Source organism: Rosa chinensis, chromosome 1 (assembly GCF_002994745.2).
Source record: "Rosa chinensis cultivar Old Blush chromosome 1, RchiOBHm-V2, whole genome shotgun sequence".
Classification (NCBI taxonomy): domain Eukaryota; kingdom Viridiplantae; phylum Streptophyta; class Magnoliopsida; order Rosales; family Rosaceae; genus Rosa; species Rosa chinensis.
The window spans coordinates 43307461-43329943 of NC_037088.1; the positions used below are offsets into that span (position 1 = coordinate 43307461).

General features: G+C 39.9%; 1 protein-coding gene across 2 annotated transcripts; it reads left to right on the forward strand.

The window, feature by feature from the left end:
* The first annotated feature begins 5178 nt into the window (after nt 1-5178).
* LOC112181984 (F-box protein CPR1) lies at nt 5179-7481 on the forward strand. Of its 2 annotated transcripts, XR_005803186.1 has the most exons (3): nt 5179-6458; nt 6779-6993; nt 7243-7481. XR_005803186.1 is itself a non-coding variant. In XM_024320400.2 (2 exons), exons 1-2 carry the CDS (start codon nt 5212-5214, stop codon nt 7247-7249), a joined length of 1254 nt encoding a protein of 417 aa, XP_024176168.1. In that variant the 5' UTR covers nt 5181-5211; the 3' UTR covers nt 7250-7481. The 2 variants fall into 2 exon arrangements, 1 of the variants encoding a protein (XP_024176168.1); XM_024320400.2 differs by lacking the exon at nt 6779-6993 and having other exon boundaries at nt 5181-6458.
* Nucleotides 7482-22483: the final 15002 nt, after the last annotated feature.

Below are 22483 nucleotides of genomic sequence, written 5' to 3' on the forward strand. Positions count from 1 at the left end.
TGAAATGAGTAGACCAATTCCAATCTCAATTTTACTTTAACATTTATTTATTAATATCTATATTATGTGAGGGCATATATGATAATTCAAAAATTTAACCATTCTCTCAAGAATTGGCTTAATTATATAAGATTTGAAATTAGCCCACCTAAAAGCTTCTGAGAACAAATATATAATATTGTTAAGCCGAGACTTCCATAAATTTTTGAAAGAAATAATTTCAACCCAATAGTATGGTAGAAACTCTAAAGGGGAAATTTGGACGATTGTTATTTGTAAATTACAATGAAACTTAAATTTTCTGAGCAAAAAATTGACGATTCAAACATTATTTTATTTTTTGTTATCCAACAATCAAACATCAATGAGTCAAATTCACAATCGGACAATTACTTTCACTTGAAGGAAAAAAAAAAGTTTATGCTAACCAAACCGTGATGATAGTGTCTCGAAATTTAAATATTGAGAGATTCTTATGTATGACAAATGTACCATGTGGTTAGTAGGGCAGTCCAATCAGTGAACATGTCAAAATCATACACAAAATCGCGTTGAAGTTGCCTGTCAAAACCCTAATCAAATCATGGAAGTCGCTCATCAAATCCTCTACCTTCATTCAGTCCCATCTCCGCACCACAATCGACTCCAACGACCAAAACGACTCTCGCCTCCTTCTTCTCAGCGCTTCCTCTTACAACCACAGAGACGAAACTAGTCATCAGCATCACTGGTTGCATTGGGATAATTCGGTGAATACTCCATGCTATCAACTCCAGTCATTTTCTTGAAAAACAAACTCGTTTCCGATCTCGGTGTGGTCGGAACTAGTAATGGGCTGGTATGCCTTGAGGCTGATCAGTTCTACAGTGATCGTTCTCCCACCTTGATTTGGAACCCATCTATTAGAAAAGTTGTCATGTTGCCTACACCACCCGTCTGTTTTACCTCCACCAAGTATGACAAGTACACAACGCATGGCTTTGGCTATGATGTACATTCCAATGACTACAAGATTTTAAGGGTTGTGAGTCTTCTTGATGATCATTCAGACTTGTGATTCGCAACCGTGGTTCAGGTTTATTCCTTAGCCAGGGGATCCTGGAAGAGTCTTAGTGCTTCGTTTATACCTGTAGATTTGCAGTGTGGTTTCGAAAGTCCTGCTTTTGTTAATGGCAGTTTTTATACACTTCAAGCCCGTTTAAGTGTGTATTACAATGATCATTACGAGGAACACCATAAGTGTGGCGGAGACTCGTTCATCGGCACCTTCAATCTGGCAACTGAAGTATTTGGCGAGATAATGAGACCGGAAGCTTTGCGAGGAGGCAGTTGCTCTATATCAAGATATGGGGACTCCCTTGCTTTGATTAAGCATTATAATTATGATTTCAGAGATCTAGTTAATCGCGGTTGTGACATTTGGGTTATGAAACAATATGGTGTTGCAGAGTCGTGCACTTATTTGTTCAATATATCTTGGTTCAGGCTAGCATATATGGTTTTAAAAGATGTGGGGAAGTTGTGCTACTGGAGAATAACGAGCGTGGTCGGTCAAGAATGATTTCGTTCGATCCTAAGACTAATCAAGTTAAAGTTTTTGGATCTGAGGATTATATTTACGACTTCATGGATTCTTTTGTAGAGAGTCTCGTCTTGCTTGACCACGCCAATGCCATTTCTTACCAAGTAGCAAGGACAAAGTAGGCACAGATTCTTGCCTTTACCTATTTGTATCTTATTCCTTCAGATATTTAAACATAGTTATGCGGTTATGCCTAAATGTTTGATTTGCAGTTTAACATTGGTTAATTAGCACAACTACCATCGTTCTTGGCATTATTTTTCTTGGGACCTGCTGAGATGTTTAGGAATTGTCAGTGGGGTGGTTTGTGCAAATGTTTTGAATTTCCAATTTAGTGTGCTTGACATGATTTGCCATGCGAGTTTGGTTTATGCTGTAGGCTCTGATTTTTTTTTGGTATTGGATTTCCATTACTATTGTTATCTAAAAGAAGCTACTCTACATCATTAGTATCTTTGAGATTTTCTTGTTCCTCTAAGTATGTGGCAGTGCATATGTATTCTATTACAGAGGTTAGCTAATTGAACTTTGTTTTAGCCAAGTAGTAAGAAATTTTTGGGACTCCCTATGTGAAAAAGTGGGCGTGCCTGCATTTTAGAGGACTTTCCCATCAGTATTTCTTATGTAAACTTCTGTAAACTTTAATAGTGACTGTGGCTGTGTTTTGCTGCAGAAAAGTAGGATGGCAACCATGAGTAATAATGTATATCCTTTTCCTAGGAGGGGAACTTGGCATGGAACTTCTAAACTGAGATGTTGATTATACTCATCTCATCGTTTTTACCTTTCCTCTTTGTAGATCCTTGATGGCAAATGACTGTTTCTGGCTTTCTCCATAGTTCTGGTGTATTCTTGAGTGTCTGTTCAGCCAATGTAAACTTATTTCAGTTTTATGAATTGTATGGTGTGCAACCTTTCAGCAGTATCTCATAACTAATTACGCTGTAACCTTTTAAGAATTGTTATTGTGGTTGGCTGGCTGTGCAAGTGCTATAGAATGTGCAGCTGGGTTATAACTAGTAGTGTGGTCGACTCATGGATTGGAGTTTGGTTTCACACTGTTTTGATTCGATCATTGCCAAGCCAAACGATAGTACTCTGCATCTTTAGTATTTTTGAGGTTTTCTCTGAATATGTGGGATTGCATATGCTCTGAATGAGGTCTAGCTAATTTAACTTTGTTTTAGTCAAGTAGGAAGAACTCTTGTGACTCCATATGTTGATGGGTCTGTGGTGTTTTGGATAATGTCTGTCAGTACTCAGTACCTTTTACGACTGTCATCATTCTGTTAAATGTAATAGTATGGGTTTGCATGTTTTGCTGCAGAAAAATAAGGCGGTGACCATGAGTAGCATGACTAGCATCTCAATCCTGTGAACTTGATCTTGAACTTCTCATCTGAAATACTGCTTATATTAATTTTCTGTAGCTTCCCTGTTTAGAGATCCTTGTTGCCAGTGTTTATATATAACTCTTTCTGGTTTTTTTTTTTGTCCCGTAGTTCTAGTGTAAGTGTTTATTCAGCTAATGTAAACTTTAAAACTTATTTCAATGTTTGTGAAAAATGACGATCGAACTAAGCATTGAAGTATTAGAAGTAGCAGTTCACGAAATACAAATGTCTCTCATTTTGCAATAGTTGATAGATACTAGGCATCTGCAGCAGGGGAAGTAGAACGGCTAACCAATTCCTTTCCTAAAAGCTAAAACACAGCAAATTACCTGCTAGCATCGAGGGTCCAAATGACCTTTCTAACCTTGAAACTATGCCTCAGTTCTCTTCTAATGGTTTTTGCAGTTTTCTCCTTGTTTCTTTTAACTAGATATCTCTGTATTGTTGTCCTTGCATCAGTGTCTCTTTATATATGTCATGCTAGCTAGCTTCATATGTTATATGTTATACAAACTAAGGTAGCTAATGACTTCATCCTTCCGCTTACAGCTCTATCAAGTTGCAGTTATAATATACTCTCACTTCTCTACTTGATGATTAGGTATATATAGCGCTTCTTGAGCATCTTAAAAAGAATTCCTTCTTTCCAATTATATTAATATCAGCTTCTCTCGTGATATTATTATGTTATATGGTGTGAAGATGAGAATAAACTAGTGAAGGTACGTATCAGAGAGTACATACTCTCATTGAAGGAATGAGAGAATTTTGTTGCCTGCGGTAGCTTTTGGATCCGAGGTCTATTGACTCTATTCCAATAAATGTGTAAGAAGTTATGTGTCAAAAGTTGGGGAAATATCACTAATAGTCACTGAGTTATGACTTATTCGACACTTAACTCACTGTATTTTCAACAATATCACTTAACTCACTCAGTTTTACATCCGTCTTTCATTGAACTCACTGCCGTTAATTCTACAGTTAGAAGCCGATAAAATTGAGGGTATATTTGTCAAAACACTTAAAAATCATTTTTAACTTAAAAAAACTAATTTTATTAGACTTTTTTTCAATTTTTTTAAATTTCCGAAATTTCTAATAAAAAATGATTTTTTTTAACTTAAATATAATTTGAAACAAAATTGTCTTTTTTTTTTTTTTTTTTTAAGTTAGAAATGCATTTTTTAGTGTTTAGACAAATATACCCTCAATTTACATTTATTAGACTTTTTTCAATTTTTTAAATTTCTGAGAATTTTAATAAAAAATGATTTTTTTTACTTAAATATAATTTGAAAGTGTAGGGACTGAATTGACGAATCTTTGAAAGTACAAGGTAGTAAACAGAATTTAATCCAAAAAAAGAAGAAGTTAAAAATGCATTTTTTTAGTGTTTAGACAAATATTCCCTCAATTTTAATAGCTTTTAACAGTAGAATTAACGACAGTGAGTTAAGTAAAAGACGGATGTAAAACTGAGTGAGTTAAGTGATATTGTTGAAAATACAGTGAGTTAAGTGTCGAATAAGTCATAACTCAGTGACCATTAGTGATGTTTTCTCGTCAAAAGTTATGTAGTGGAATCATATTTGTAATTTATGACGCTTGCAATTTATGCCCCAGTTTTTCAACATTTGCCAACCTAAACCTTGAAAAAAATAATGTTCAATATCTTTTATTTTATTTTTTATTTTTTGCCAATATCCTATTGGCCTTCAATATTAGAGGTTATCTAATCACGTTATAAAGCTATGCCTCACATGCTTAACGCAGGCCAACTCTAGGTAGAATGGATATCTGAATATTAGAACAAAATATTTTGAATATCGATGATAGAGAACCCACAATAACTTTATGTGGTAAAGAGAATTCCAGGATCCAAGTCCCAGGTTGACATTTCGCACGACGATGTGCGCTTACCTGACGTCTTGCTTGATTAATCTTGGGGAACTACTAGGGTTTTATTAGGATTTCTTTTTAACGAAGAATAGGAAGGTTCTTTAATATTGTGATATTATAGAATTTTTATATATATCCTAGCTGAAAAAAAGAAAAAAGAAAAAACAAACAAACAAACAATAGTTCCACCTATTATCATATTGGGCCTGATAATTTTTATGTTAACAAGTACCGTATTGGGCCTGGTACTTTTTATGTTAACAGGTACCATTGTAAGTATACAATCAGTATATAACTAATGTATTTGAAAGAAATCATAGAAAAAAATCCGAAGCAATGTCTGATTTCTTTCCGGAAGAAATCATAGAGAAAATCCTCTTGAGGCTGCCCATCAAATCCCTAATCAAATTCACAGCAGTTTGCAAATCATGGTCGTCACTGATCAAAACCTCTACCTTCGTTCAATCCCATCTCTGCACCACCATCGATTCCAACAACCAAAACGACGCTCACCTCCTCCTCCTCAGCGCTTACTCGCGATCGTACTCGTACCCCGCCAAAGAAAGCATCTCCAATGAGCATCACTGGTTGCGTTGGGATAGCCCTGAATTCGGTAAGTACTCCAAGCTTTCAAATCCATTCCCTTTCTTCACGTACGAAAACCAACGTCGGGATCTGCGTGTTTTCGGTACCTGTAACGGGCTCGTATGCCTGGAGAGTTTTGACCCCTGCACCAGGGATTGTTCTCCCGCTTTAATCTGGAATCCTTCTATCCGAAAGATTGTGATGTTGCCTACACCACCTGCTTGTCTTACCTCTACCGAATACCACAATTACCGAAAGTACACATCCCATGGCTTTGGCTATGATTCACATTCTAACGACTATAAGGTTTTGAGAGTTGTGAGTCTTTCTGATGATCATTCAAACTTGTCCCGATTCACCACCGTGGTTCAGGTTTACTCCTTGGCCAGGGGCTCCTGGAAGAGACTTTGTGCTTCTGTTGTTCCGGTGGATTTGCAGGCCGGTGGTTCGGAACGTCCTGATTTTGTTAATGGCTGTTTGCATATGCTTGAAATACGTTTAAGTGTGTATTACGATGACGATCACCAGGAACACCGCAAGTGTGGTGGAGACTCGTTTATTGCCTACTTTAATCTGGCCACTGAAGTATTTGGCGAGATAATGATACCGGAAGCTTTGCGGAAAGATGAGTGCTCTATTTCGAGATATGGGGAGTCCCTTGCCTTGATTAAGAATAAATGTTATAATTTGGATGATCCAGCTAATTGTGGTTGTGACATTTGGGTTATGAAAGAGTATGGTGTAGCAGAGTCATGGACTTTTTTGTACAGTATAGTTATGGTTCAAGCTACTATATTTGGTTTTAAAAGGTGTGGGGAAGTTGTGCTAGAGGAGACGAATGTCTTAAGACTAAGAAGAATGCTTTCGCTGGATCCTAAAAGCGGACAAGTTAAAGTTTTTGGAACCGAGTATTGTACTTACTATTTCATGGATTCTTTTGTAGAGAGTATCGTCTTGCTTGATCACGCGAAAGCCATATCTTACCAAGGAGAAATAAAGTAAGCACAGACACTTGCATTTACCTATTTATTTTCTCTTCTGTCCAATATTATAACATAGCTGTGTAATGCTTGATTATCTTGAATTATACGTTTACTAATTACAAATTTCAAAGATGCTTTGTAATCCCTGATTTCATTGAACTGTTGAAACAAATTTCCCTTTTTTCTCTTTTGATAATGTAGTGATGTTTGCACTATATTTAATTGAAAGTTCTGCAGACCCAAAGAAATTCATTAGAGGCAGTTTGCAGTGAGCTTGTTCTATTTCAGCTAAATTGGGGAATATTTTATGATACATTAATCGTTCTGAGCTGCAGTTTTGCTTTCCGCTTAGATGGAGAAACTATCTACAGTCGTGTGGATGGGTGTATATGTACAAGCTAGCACAACTAGTATCATTCTTGGCATTAGTTTCTATGGGAACTTTCGACATTTCAGACAGTGTCATTGGGCGGGTTGTGTATCTATTCTGCATTGCAGTTGGTCTTCGAGAGAGTAGTTCGCTTGATATGATTTGCCATGAGAGTTTCAGGTTTTAAGCTGTTCTTTTTATATGATCTTGATATTGGGTTTCCGGTAGTTTTGCCAGCTGCCAAAAGAAGCTACTCTGCGTCTTTATAAATTTTGGGGTTTTGTTATAAATATGTGGGTGTGCATATGTGCTTGGATTGAGGTCTAGCTCATTTAACTTGCATATGTATTTTAAAGCATTGTCATATCAGTACTTTCAATGGCTGTTTATGTAGATTATAATGGTGAGTTTGTACACGTTTTGGTGCAGAATTTAAGGCAGTGAGCCGGTGACCATGAGCAGCATCCGTTTCCTCAGTTATCTCTGAGACATGTGAACTTGGGCATATGGAACTTATCTGAGCTGCTGATTGTCACCATTGTCTGAGCCTTCCTCTTTGGAGACCCTTTGTGGCAGCATCAATAACTCTGGTATATTGCTTGAGTATTTATTCAGCTAATGTAAACTCGTATGATCTACAAAAAAACAAAGAAAACGTATTTCTGAGCTATTTGAACTTAATTAGAGGGGAACTACGGTGGTTTCGGAAGTAGAACTACTTGAAATTTTCCCAATAGCTAGCACTTTCTTTTTAGTCACCACAAATCATCAGTAACTATAGAGAACAATATTACACTAATGACTAATCTGAAATGTGGGATGGTTTTTCCCCCCTTCACTGTCCATTAGTGAGTATTATGTACAGTACATGTGGAACATATTATTTCTTTAATCCCAAGCTTGTCTCGATGGTGTCAATTAATGGAACAAAATTTAGCAGAACCTAGGTAATTTCTTCTAACTCCGAATCAGTGGTAATGCCGCCCGGTGCGTCTCGTATGTACCCGGATATTGAGTTCTTGACTTCTAGCTAATTGAACTGTACTTGTTTGCCAATTCATTTTTTTTCCTTGCTGAAATTAGGTAATTTCTTCTTCCTCCAAATTAGTGGTCTTGCCGAAACTCATAAAATTTGAATGTGCTTTTTGTCTTCCTTTACTAGAATAGTGTTTTTTGTTTTGTTTAATAAAGTACATTGAGCCGAGTATCATTTAACGTAATGAAATTAGTCTCTCCTTTGTGGGAGGTTATGATAGAATATTCGAATTCGACTCATTGATGTGATAAAAAAAAAAAAAAAGAGCATAGAGATCGAATTTGTTAAGGGAAATAGGAATAGCATTCCTTGTTTCATCAGTTTGGATGCCTAAATCTATCCAAGGAAAAACAGCCGTGGCATGCATTTAGGACATGACATACATGAAAAATCTGAATTAATTGTAACCTCGATCACAAAACTAATATGCCCTTAGTGATCTAGTGGTGTTTGGGTAAAGCATATTGTGAGCATGATTCATCTCACATAATTGGTACCTCACCAGCAAGGTGATGACTTGGAGTAAGCTTTCTGTTAATGTTATTGGAAAAAGTACACTGAGATTTGAAACACATTGGCCGTACCCAGAATGCATTACCATGTGGTATATAACTTATATCCACCTTTCATATATCTTGGGGAAAAAAATACAAACAGTACTCAAACTATGGGCCATTAATAACTTTCGTACCTCAACTTCAAAAACTATCATTTTGGTACCTGGACTTTTCACTCCGACCCAAGATTCATACCTAGGATCCATTTTGCCGTTAACGGTGTTAAATTTACTAGGGTAAATCTGTCATTTCACTGTTCATCTCTCTTACCATGGGCACTGTTCATATATATATATTTTTTAATTTTTAATTTTTTTTTTCTCACTTCCTGCAAGTGAAAAGACATATTTACCCTTACAAAGTTAACACCGTTAACGGCAAAGTGGATCCCAGGTATGAATCTTGGATCGGGGTGAAAAGTCCAGATACCAAAATGATAGTTTTTGAAGTTTAGGTACGAAAGTTATTAGTGGCCTATAATTCTGGTACTGTTTGTGAGTTTTTCCCTATATCTTGCAAGAAATTATATATTTGTCATTGCCATTATTATATTGATGCCATCTAGAGAGATATTGGAGTAAACTAACGTTAATGTTTTCTCACGCACTTTTTTTCTCAAACATGTATGTTTTCGAACACGGTGAGGGTTCTAAACTATGAATTTCCTAGCCACTGACCCTGGGTAGCGAAGGTTGTCGTTTGAATTTGTGGTTGATTGTTAAACTCTTTGAGGGTGGTAGGAGTGGACTGTGATTAGATTTAGCAATTGTCTTATGGTACGGTATGGTATGCAAAGGTGGAGCCATTGATGAACTAATTCCAGACCCACCCCAAATAATTACAAAATAAATGTTGTATGTATGTTAATCTTCTTTTATTTATTATATATATATATATAGATATACAGATCCTATCCAGAGCGAGGCATCGCTTTGAAATTTCAGAGCGAGGTTAGGGTTTAGGGTCACTTTTCGGTCTCATATCCACATCTCAACCGTTCAGTTTCTAGGTACTAGTGCATAGATCATCTCTACAAAATTTCAGCCAAATTGATAGTCGTTAAGGCATTGATAATTGCCTTAAAGCTAGTACGGTTCAGGTTGGACAGATTCAGTTCGTCCATTGGTTTAAGCGAGTTAGATAACTTAAAGACCATCAATTTCGTTGAAATTTTGCAGAGATGATCTATACATTAGTACCTAAAAACTGAACGGTTGAGATGTGGATATGCGACCGAAAAGTGACGCTAAACCCTAACCTCGCTCTGAAATTTCAAAGCGATGCCTCGCTCTGGATAAGATATATATATTAGATAACTTAAAGACCATCAATCTCTGGATAGGATCTGTATAGATATATATATATATATCTATACAGATCCTATCCAGAGAGAGGCATCGCTTTGAAATTTCAGAGCGAGGTTAGGGTTTAGCGTCACTTTTCGGTCGCATATCCACATCTCAACCGTTCAGTTTTTAGGTACTAATGTATAGATCATCTCTGCAAAATTTCAACGAAATTGATGGTCTTTAAGATATCTAACTCGCTTAAACCAATGGACGAACTGAATATGTCCAACCTGAACCGTACTAGCTTTAAGGGAGTTATCAATGCCTTAACGACCATCAATTTGGCTGAAATTTTGCAGAGATGATCTATACATTAGTACCTAGAAACTGAACGGTTGAGATGTGGATATGCGACCGAAAAGTGACCCAAAACCATAACCTCGCTCTGGATAGGATCTGTATATATATATATATATATATATATATATATATATATATATATATAATGAAATGAATTCATTCACAGGATAAAACGATATCAGTAGAATGAATAATATAACTAAGAGTCTCTAACGGGTCTAAACCTATTTTTCCCATGAGCTATATATATACTTTCTAGTACACCACGAGACTAGAAGAATCGTCATATCGATCATGAAGACTCAATATCAGACAAAGTTTCAACTCTGTTGGTATGATAACGTCAACATATGAACCAAGAAATGACTCTAAACTCATGAAGGATGTACATGTACTCGCATCAATTCCGCCTCGTGCTAAGTGAATAAATGTGACAATTTCGGGTGAATTTTGATATCACATTAGCGGTGTCATGTGATCAAAGCATAACAAAAGTGATCACAAAAATTCTCAGAAGCAACTTATTATCAAGAATACAGAAATGTGAAGAGATACCTCCATTAGGCTTAGGCCAAAGTAAGACCCAAACTCAAGCCTAGGCCACCAGCTGCAGGCCAAAATGTGGAATTCATAATTTCTAAACATCTTTTTTATTAAAATCATACGATATCTTCAAAGGATTTTTAAACTTAAATAATAATTTGTGCCGGGTGGTTCATAGTACATGAAATACCTTATTTGGCAAACTAAACTAGGAAATTCCTTGTGGACCAAAATGAAGGAATTTCTGAGTGAACCAACATGAAGGAATTGATTGCTTGAAATTTCTCACTTCAATTTACATCAAAATGTGTCCTACGAATTTTCTTTGAAAAATTTCTTTTTATTATTTTATTAATTAGTTTCTAAAACAAGATTTTTTTTCTTTTCATATTTAATATTTTAATTGGCTTTAAAATTTATTAATTTATTATACATACTAAATTCTAAATAGATACAACTAAATGATAAGTAACTCTAAATTTAAAAAAGGACTAAATACTGTGTAGTCCTTGAACTTTTTCCCTAAAAACACTTCAGTCCCTGACCTTCTAATTTCACACATTTAGTCCCTGTACTCTTAAATTTCAGACCAATAGGTCATTGCCGTTACTTTCCATCCAAAATCTCGGTTAAATCGATGACGTGGCAATTTTTTGGGGCCAAAATGTCTATTCTACCCTCACTTTTTTATTTAATTTATATTTTCTCTTTTTTTTTTTTTTTCATTTTTTCTTTTCTGTTTTCTATTCTTCTAGCCCCATGAAACCTCCACCGTCTCCTCCTCCACCCCCTATGGCATCCTATGCGGCGGCCCCGACACCGCCCTCCCCATTCACCACCTGCATCAGCACCTCTATAAACAAAGAAAACACAAACAGAATATCAACCTTATCAATTCACCACTCAACTTTCAATCGAACAATCATGCTTTAATAATCAGAGAGATTTCAACCAAACTAAACCAAACTCAATTCAGTTAATTCCAATTATCACTCCACAAGTCTGAGCGTTCTGAAATCATTTTCGACCATAAGTGCTTAGAACTGAATTGCCATGGTTGGAAGACAAAGCTCGGTTCATCTCCACCCACGCTCAATTTGTATCCACTTCAGAAAGCCCAGAATTAAGCATCACTGAGCGCCAAATTTTTCTAGGACAAACATTAGCTTCGAAATCAAAACCAAAAGACCAGAGAAGCCGTTGTGGACGGTGAACTCCGACGAAGCCGATAACACCCAAAACATCAATTCCATCAAAACTCAACTATAATCAAAATCAAGCACATCAATGTGCAGAGCATGAAGAGTATATGAATTTTCTCACCTGATGCACTACCGATTTCGGCCGGAGTTGCAGGAAAAAGCCTAGAAACCGTCGGAGAATTTCGGCGTCGATTTTCGCTCCAGGGTCGACGAACGACCAAACCGAATCCAAAGGGACGTCGGCGACGTCGAGGTGGTTCGAACGCTAAACCATCCCTAACCCCACTAGCCGACGTTCGTCGTCTTCTCCCCAGATCGGATCATCTTCTCCACAGATCGGATCATCTTCTCTCTCGGCCTCGATTTTGAGTTCGAATCAGAGCTCCAAACAGCTGCTCCACCGTAGAGTACTCCTCTGCCGACGCCGTTTGGAGTTTGGTGGTGTTTGGCTGAGGCTTCTGGAGTTTGGTGCATGGTTTCAGGTGAGGCGTGTGAAGAGAAGAGAGGGAGTAAGGAGGCAGAAGAGAAGAGATAAAAAGAATAATAAATAAATAAATAAATAAATAAAAACAAACAAAAAAAGAGAAAAGAAAAAAAAAAAAAAAAAAAGAGAGAAAATATAAATTAAATAAAAAAGTAAGGGTAGAATAGACATTTTGGCCCCAAAAAATTGCCACGTCATCGATTTAACCGAGATTTTGGATGGAAAGTAACGGCAAGGACCTATTGGTCAGAAATTTAAGAGTACAGGGACTAAACGTGTGAAATTAGAAGGCCAGAGACTGAAGTGTTTTTAGGGTAAAAGTTCAAGGACTAAACAGTATTTAGTCCTTTAAAAAACTGTACAAAAATGCTTAGTTTACTCTCTAAGAGAGAGGTAGGTGGCAATTGTGGCCCTCTGGCAGTGCCGCTGCAAACTGGGTTGGAGTAGATGGGTTTTCCTTCTCATCTGATCATTGAGAGATTGAGGGAGGCAGGTCTCTTCATCGTAGGCTTCTCAAATTATTTCTTTTGCCTTCTTCTTTGGAGTCGCATGTGGTAGCGGCGGCAGTGATCTAGGTTTGTCGAGATTGGGTCATCGAGTTTTGAAGGGAAGTTAGCTGCAAATGGTGGTTGAGGATTGGAGTGGTGGCGTGCTCGACATTGGGCTGACGAAGGCAGCATCGATCCCCCTTTCTGGGGTGGGGTTGGCCAAGGCTAGGGGTGTTAGACACAGAACTCTCAAGAACTGAACAACACGTATGGGAGAATATCTTCACATATTCATTATTGACTTGCAGAGGCATATATATGCTTACAGGGAAACTTGAAAAACAAAGCAACAACCCACGTAGAGCACAACTATCAAACGTGGTGCCTTAATGCAGGAATGAGTCAAATCCTATCTACACATCCCTACAAACTAGGGTTTATTAACAACATTAAATAACAAACAGACTTTAAAACCAATCCTAACATGTCCTCCCCTAAACTGAATCGCAGTAAGTAATCAGTTTAAACTTGGAACTTCACACACTCCGAGCAGTTCGCGTAGCTTCACAAATGCATCAAGCTTGAGGGGCTTGGTCATAATATAAGCTACCTGATCATGAGAACCACAATGAACTAGCTCAACCTTCCCATCCCTTGTTAAATCACATAAGAAGTGAAACCGAACGTTGATGTGCTTACTTCGACCATGTAGAACTGAATTCCTTGACAACTTTATTGTTGAACTATTATCACACAAGATTATGATGCACTTACCTTGAGTGTGACCGAGCTTATCAAGTATCCTCCTCATCCATATGCCCTGAGTAGCACAAGAAGCTGCTGCAATATACTCAGCTTCGGTGGTTGAGAGTGTAACAACAGGTTGTTTCTTGGAACTCCAAGAGACAGCTCCACCACTCAATGAAAATACAAAACTAGACGTGCTCTTTCGATCATTTACATCACCTGCATAGTCGCTATCAGTATAAGCAAGCAACTATCCATCACCTCTTCTCTTATAGAATATCCCCAAGTTCACTGTGCTTTTTACATAATGAAGCACCCTCTTCATAGCTTGTGAATGGAGCTCAGTTGGATTTGCCATAAATCTACTAGCAAGGCATACTACATACATCAGGTCCGGCCTCGTCACTGTCAAGTACATCAAAATTCCTATCATTCGCTTATACTCAGTGGCATCTACCTTAATACCTTCTTCATCCTTCATCAACTTGACACCGGGAACAATTGGATTATGCACAAAGTTGCTCCTTTCCATCCCAAATCTCTCAAGCACCTCTCTAGCAAACCTTTTCTGACTAATATAAATTCCTTCCGAGCATTGCATAACTTCAACTCCAAGGAAATATCTCATTTTTCCGAGATCGCTCATGTCAAGCTCTTGCTTCATAGAATCTTTAAATTTTGCAAACATGCTTTCACAATTACCCGTGAATATCAAGTCATCCACATATAAACTCACAATCAAGCACTTACCTCCTTCCCCAACCTTCGGAAACAGTGTGTGCTCGATATCACATCTCTCGAATCCTTCTTTTACAAAGTAAGTCTCTATTCTGCTATACCACGCCCTTGGGGCCTGCTTGAGACCATACAAGGCCTTCCTGAGCTTATAAACCTTCTCCTCTTCTTCTTTTCTTTCAAAACCTCATGGCCGCTCAACATAAACTGCTTCATTTAACTCTCCGTGCAGAAAAGCACTTTTAATGTCCCGTTGGTAGATACTCTAGTTCTACTATGCTACCAAAGCTATAATCATACTAATGGTATCCCACCTAGCAACTAGTGCGAAGACTTCAGTGTAGTCTACACCAAAATGCTGTGCATACCCTTTAGCAACCAACCGGGCCTTACACTTGTCTATTGCTCCATGCTCATTGTACTTAGTTTTGAAGACCCATTTTACCCCAATCTTCTTCACACCTTGAGGCAGAACTGTAAGCTCCCACGTATCATTTCTTTCGATGGCATCAATTTCACTTTTCATTGCAGCTCTCCATTTTGAGTACTTGACTGCCTCATCGAAGCTAACTGGATCTTCATTGTAGTAAACACAGCTAGGTTATGAACCTCGTTCTCTTCTTCACTTAAACCCAAACCCTCTCCACTAACATAATCCTGCATCCATATTGGTTGCCTCATATTTCTCTGTTCTTGCAGATCTTGTGGACTTCCTTGGAAAGAGCAATTTGAAGACGAACCAGACAAGTCCCCTCCTTCTTGTTGAGCAAGTATAGTATTTTGTTCTTCCCCTTAACTCTGAGCGTGATTCTCATCATTTTCTTCACTTCCATCCCAAACTAACACATCACGCTTGGCCTCATCAACACTCCTCCCCCAATCCCAACTTGCATCTTCCTCAAACACAACGTCTCGACTAACAATTATTTTCTTCAAAGTGGGATTGTACAACCTGTAAGCCTTTGATTCCTCGCTCACACCGAGCATAACACATTTGCAGCTTTTATCATGAAGTTTGGTCCTTTTGGCATCTAGAATATGTACGTGAGCAACGCACCCGAAGACTCAAAAATGATCAACCCTTGGCTTAACTCCACTCCATGCTTCTTCAGGAGTGACATCTTGTATTGCAAGTGTTGGACTTCTATTTAGTACATGAGCAATCCAACTAACCGCTTCTGGCCAGAAATTCTTGGGAACTCTCTTCTCTGACAACATGCTTCTTACAAGGTTCATAGTGGTCCTGTTTCTTCGTTCAGCCACCCCGTTTTGTTGTGGGGTGTAGGCAGCAGTGAGTTGTCGTTTGATGCCATTTGACTTGCAGAACTCATTGATTGCTTGAGAAGTAAACTCTCCTCCTTTATCGGTTCTTAAGCAACGAATGAATGAACCTGTTTCATTTTCTACAAGGCTCTTATAATATTTGAACATGCTAAGAGTTTCTGACTTCTCAGTTAAGAAATAGATCCACATCTTCCCACTAAAGTCATCAATAAAGCAGAGAAGGTACCTCTTGTTACTATTGGATGTAGGAGATATTGGGCCGCAGATGTCTGCATGTATCAATTCCAACCTTTGTGAGGCTCTCCACGTACTTCTCTTGGGGATTGAATCTGTTAATGTAAGTGACCGAGGGGTTTATCTAACGTTTAGAGAAAGGGAGAGTGAGAGAGGAAAGACAGAAGAAGTATAGTAGTTCGTCTCCTGCCTTAGCGAGAGACTACGTCCACTTGAATGTTTAACCATGTGTGTTGGGTCTTGCGACCCAAGGGGATTACATGAGTTGTAATGGGATGGAGTTTAAGTGGGAGGAGGGGTCCCTTTTATAGGTAAGGGAACCCCTCTCCTTTACATATTCTTCAATGTGGGATTTAAAAATCACTATTCTAGTCTAGAAAGCCATATTATGAAGAGAAATTGGCAAGGCTAGGAAGGTGGCTTCCTGGCGAGGTATTGGCTGCTTCCAACTACTGTGGCCTAGCTTGGACATCAGGCTATGAGATGCATGTCGCGGTTGGGTCCCACCATGGCTTGTGGGCCCACAAAGAGAGTCTGGGAATGTGGTAAATCCTCCATACTATTGGAGGTATGTACAAGTCCCCAAAGTCCCCAAAGTCCCCAAGTAAGAGGAGCTTCTTGGTTGGAGAGTTATACACATGATGTCATCAAGCATAAGTAATGTCTGAGAGGCGCCTAGCCCCTACAAGTCCCCAAACTCCATAAGCAAGAAGAGACTCGTTAACCTGCACAATAAAGACAAAAGCACGCGTATGGAGAATGCTTGTTGTATTAGGCAACGAATGTGAGTTGCATTGATATGCGTGGACATATACAAATGTACGAGGTGCGTGATACATGCTGATGTATACATGTAAATGATGCCGATTATGATCAGTTATGACGTACAAACTTGAGAACCCGTATAGTTGTGTGAACATATCATGAATAAGCATATGAATTGCATATGATGCACGTGGTTCTCGTAAGAAAACGAACGAGTCGGGTTGACGAGGTTATGCTCGGTGTACGTTGCATGAGTGCCATGAAGGTAAGAGTTTGTGACTCATGAACAATGAATACGCGAATGCTTGTGTTTGTTTGGTTTTCGCTCGTATTAATGGAACGGGAAAAGAATTCGATTTGTGGCAAACGAAAAATGCTAGAAGAATTCCATGTTCTATTAATGTGTATTATGTTGAGGGGATGTGAGTGTAAAGCTTGGGAATGCCGGAAGGCAAGAGCGTGAAAACTAGGGGTTGTCGGGAATGCATGAGACAGAAGCTCGGGGGTGTTGGGAATGCCTGACCGGAAAGCTCGGGGTTGCCGGGAAGGCATGAGCGGGAAGCTCGGGGGTTTCCGGGAAGGCGTGAATGTGGAGCTCATGAGCGGGAAGCTCAGGGATGTCAGGTAGGCGTGAGCGTGGAGCTCGTGAGTGGGAAGCTCGGGGTTTCCGGGAAGGCATGAGCGAGAGCTCGTGAGAGGGTACCTCGGGGGTTGCCAGGAAGGCATGACATGGAGCTCGTGAGCGGGAAGCTCGGGGATGCCGGGTAGGCATGAGTGTGGAGCTCGTGAGCAGGAAGCTCTGGGGTTGCCTGGAAGGCATGAGCGGGAAGCTCGGGAGATGCCGGGATGGCATGAGCGTGGAGATCGGGGATGCCAAGTAGGCGTGAGCGTGGAGCTCAGAGATGCCGGGTAGGCGTGAGCGTGGAGCTCGTAAGCGGGAAGCTCGGGGGTTGCCAGGAAGGCATGAGCGGGAAGCTCGGGGTGTCAGGAAGGCATGAGTGGGAAGCTTGGGGTTGCCAGGAAGGCGTGAGTGTGGAGCTCATGAGCGGGAAGCTCAGGGATGCCGGGTAGGCGTGAGCGTGGAGCTCGTGAGCGGGAAGCTCGGGGGTTGTCGTTGAGGTAAGAGCGTGAAAGCTCAGCGGTGCTGCTGAGGCAAGAGCGTGAAAGCTCAAGGATGCCACTGAATTAAGAGCGTGAAAGCTCATGGTTGTTGCTGAGGCAAGAACGTGAAAGCTCGGGGATGCCGCTGAGGCAAGAGCGTGAAAGCTTGGGGATGCCGCTAAGGTAAGTGAGTGAAAGCTCGGGGGTTACCGCTAAGGCAAGAGCATGAAAGCTCGGCGGTGCCGCTGAGGCAAGAGCGTGAAACCTCGGGGGCTGAGGCAAGAGCGTGAAAGCTTGGGGGTTGCCGCTGAGGTAAGAGCGTGAAAGCTTAGGGATGCCGCTTAGGCATGAACGGATAGCTCAAAGGTGATGTCATGTGGCATGAGCATAACCGTTGCTAATTATACTAGGCTGTATGTACAAGTCCCCGAAGTCCCCAATCAAGGAGGGTTTTCTTGTGGGGTTGATACCAAAGCGTGGCTTTGTGCCTTATTGTGAGCATAATTAGTGCGAGTGTGTCGTCTATCTAGAATTGGTCGAAGCGAACGCTTTTGCCCTTTCGGGTGGGCCCCCGCTAGGTCCTATGAGGAGTCCCCCACTCCTGGCTATAGACCTCCATATGGTCGGAAAATTGTTTAATGAGGGGAGCTCCTAATCTTTGATACCTAAGCATTGAGGGTTAACCACCGAATCAATGGCTGCCATGGGCTGTGTTAACCGATCCCTTTACTCTTTCCCGGAGGAGAAAAAACTTGACTGCAATGCCGTGTAGCGGTCATCATCATTATGAACAGGTGTAGCCTTATCGCTTGGCGGTTGGTCGTGGACCATAGATTCGTGGATTCTAGACTAGTTTAGGTCCTTTTCTGGTAGGGAGAGTTTGACAAAATATGGTGCCCGGAGGCTACCCAATATGTTTACACATAGAGTACATGTAAATATTGCTAATTGTATGGGCAACAAAATAGCGAGTGATATTTATGTGGGTCTTATGACCATATAACATGCACAATAGATAGTGGCAAGTGTCATGGGTGTCCAAATAAAATTTTGGCAGTAACTCCCGGTGAAATAGTATGAAGTGTTTATGCACTTGGCACTTAACTAAAGCATGTTGGACATGTTTAAGCAAGTTGGGTTATGTTCGAGCAAGCTGGGTGTAGTTAAGAGAGTAGGTGTTGTGCAAGCATGCAGGGTGTGGCCTAAGCAAGTCATGGCCATGCTCAATACCCAAGCAAGTCGTAACCTGAGCAAATCATTATCCGAGCATGTTTAATTAAGTCACAAGTGTCACAAGCCTCTAGACATGACATAGTTTGGTTAAATGAGTGTCACATGTGTATTTAATTAGATTACATTTAAATAGAAGCATGGCATGTATATAGCATGTACTTGTAGTAAAGTTGCTAACAACATTTTGCATTTTGTAAACATGCTTAGAGATCGTTGAGATCGGTATGTGAAGCATGGCGCATGTGAGGCCTAGAAAGTGTTGCCAAATCTATGAAATGTTATAGGCATGCTTTAAAAGTAGTAAAAGCATGACAATAGCTCTAATTGCAAGAGCGTAAAAGATAAGATACAGTTATTTATCTTATGCCGATTTGGAGCGACTTGGCGTTGGAATTGATATAAGTACTCAAATCATGTTAGAGTTGTCCAAGCATGACGCTCTATGTGATCGAATAATGACCGCAAATAGCTTGTTTTTGGTTTGTCCTCATGAGAGGTTGTTTGGTTGAGTGAATGTACCTCCTCCAAACAAAATAAATGATTAGTATTTTGCCTACATAGTTTAATTGACTAAGAGGAGTGAACTTGTTTGTACACATGTATCAATGAAGAAAGAATGCAAACAATTTAGGCATGTTGATTATGTACATGTCTAACTTGAATTTTCATACTTGGAAATGAAATGTGTAAAGAAACATGTTCAATAAGCTACTTCTTATATACTAGACGGTGGAGCCTATACATAGATTTATGTATATCTAATCATTTTGCATATATAAACATTGGTCTAGAATGATTGCATTGTGTTTAGATGAAAATTTGTTGCTATTTTGAATGTCACCATGTGCAATTAGAATACCAAGAAGATCAAGGATGATCATGTTATATATGCACAGTAGTTCGAAATTTGGACTTGGCCAAATATGCATAGTTGACTTCCACAGCTAGTTCATATGTGAGCATGTTCTGTTAATCAAATTGAATCATACCTATTACCACATGCTTCTTTGTGGTGCTATATATATATATATAGAACAGTCATGAAATTTAGAATTATGATTCCAATTGTCAAGTGGTAGTATATATGCATAGTTTACATTCATTTTGCACAAGGTAAATGTATGAACCGTTAGTTCCAAAGTAATGCGTTGAGTTAGCACAAAGGTAACAGAGATGATAGTGGGAGTAAATGCATAAATGGGTCAATTGATTAATCACTCTGCTGGTGCCTTATAAGCTACAAAAGCTTAGACGTATGCAATTAGCTAATGCTGACAGATATCATCAACAAAATATGCTTGTGTGTCGATGATCAAGTAAAGATAAAGCATGCGGCCAATAGATTAATACCAAATGTAAGATATCCTAAAAGCCAACATGTATGCCCAACACCTAGCATATGAAGTGAACTGAATGGTAGCATAAATAGTATACTATTATTTTGAGGAATAGCGTTTGACCACAGCAAACTATGAATTGTGTGTAATAATATGCATGTGTCAATATATCTAATATCGAGTCTCTGCTGCATTGTGGCAGAATAGCCACTCATAAACCATTCAAAGCCACACATAAACCATTCAAATATGTTTGAGCGAGTGATACTGCAAGCATGCTAATCTATATGCTGTTGGTAACGAGCAATAATCATAGAGATATGGAGCCTGGCTTTTCACCGCGGAAACTGAAAGTTTGAAAACTTATCTTGCTTGAATTACTGTCGAGCGCTGGGAGCAACTCGGACGCTCTGAAAGGATGAACTGGCTGTCTGTAGCATGTTTCTAGGTGTCCATAGCGGTTGTGATGGTATTGCCCAGAATGGAAGGTCGATTGCAGTTGCCTAGTGATCCCTAGATTTTCTTTTATGCTCGGAGCTGATTGAGGATTGAGTAAAGGTGTAGGTGAGTAATCAGTTGCGTATTCATTCTCGCTGCCCAAAGTAGTTGTTCAAGTGCGCTGGTTGGCGGTTATAGAGATGACGAGGCCACGGCATGATGATGCCAAGATATAGGCATCGGACGTCATGATTTAAGCTTGGCGCTTGGCGGACGTTCAAGAAGAGTGACGCCCGGCGGACACCGCTTGGCGGATAATGCTTGGCGGAGGACTCTTGGCGGACGATGCTTGACGGAGGACTCTTAGCGGAGGTTCTAGGCTGGCGGTGAGCGCTCGTCGAAAGGGACGAGGCTGGCAACTATTGCTCAATAACGGAGGCAAAGCTAGCAGAATCATTGTGTTGGCGGTTGTTGCTGTCGCTTGGCGGTTGGTGGTTAAGGTTGCCGTCTAGTGGTTATCGCTTAGCGGAAGAAAGCTGCTGCTGACTGGAGCTTCGCCGCTGCCTCTGATTGAAGATCATAAGCTTGCCACCGCTGCCTAGATGCTGGCATGTTGGCAGTGGAGCTCGCTAGCTAGCTGATGCTTGATGCATCAATGCCAAGTGACTTGCGGTAAATTTTTTTAATTTTTAATTTTTTTTAATTTTTTTTTTTTTTTTGTGTTGGACGTCGGTGGCGTTGTATGTGAAGCATATTGGCCCTGATGATCGATCAAAAAGAGTGCCCAAAGAGAAGGCAAAGTGCCCAAAGGAGACTTGTGGGTGTCCAGAGTAAATTGGCACCTAAAGGTTTTTCTTTTTTGGTGTAGCATTGACCACTCTGACCAGCGTTGACCACCCTTGACCAACCCTGATTTGATGATGACCGAGCATTGACTCGACTCTTACGGGTCAAAGTTTATGGTACGTGACGAAGCCTTTATGTTGGCTTCCCACAGACGGCGCCAATGTTAATGTAAGTGACCGCTGGGTCTATATAACGTTTAGAGAAAGGGAGAGTGAGAGAGGGAAGACACAAGAAGTATAGTGGTTCGTCTCCCGCCTTAGCGAGAGACTACGTCCACTTGAATGTTTAACTATGTGTGTTGGGCCTTGAGACCCAAGGGGATTACATGAGTTGTAATGGGATGGAGTTTAAGTGAGAGAAGAGGTCTCTTTTATAGGTAAGGGAACCCCTCTCCTTTACATATTCTTCAATATGGGATCTAAAAACCACTATTCTAGTCTAGAAAGTCATATTGTGAAGACAACTTGGCAAGGCCGGGAAGGTGGCTTCCTGGCGAGGTATTGGCCGCTTCTGACTACCGAGGCATAGCTTGGACATCGGGCTATCAGATGCATATCTCGGTTGGGTCCCACCATGGCTTATAGGCCCACAAAGGTGTTACTTATACTTGGGAATGTGGTAAATCCTCCATGTTATTGGAGGTATGTACAAAATCTCTTCTTTGCTTTCCCACCATGCAGTCAGTAGATACCCTCGCAAAAGCTTGAAGTTGTGGCAAACCTCTGACCATCTTCTTATATTGAAGTGTTCTTAACCCCTTGAAGTTCAAATTCCCATAACGACAATGCCACAAATATGCAAGATTCTGTGAGGTTGTGTGCAAGCAATTGGAAGAGTCAGAGAGCACCATAGTTGAAAGAATCACAAACATCCTGGTTGCAGACATTTGTGTTTGCATTATCAACCCCTTTCTCGGATGATACACTCAACATTCCCCATTTTGAATTAAGATAGCTACTCCTTTCCCCTGTAGCTGGCCAATGCTAAGCAA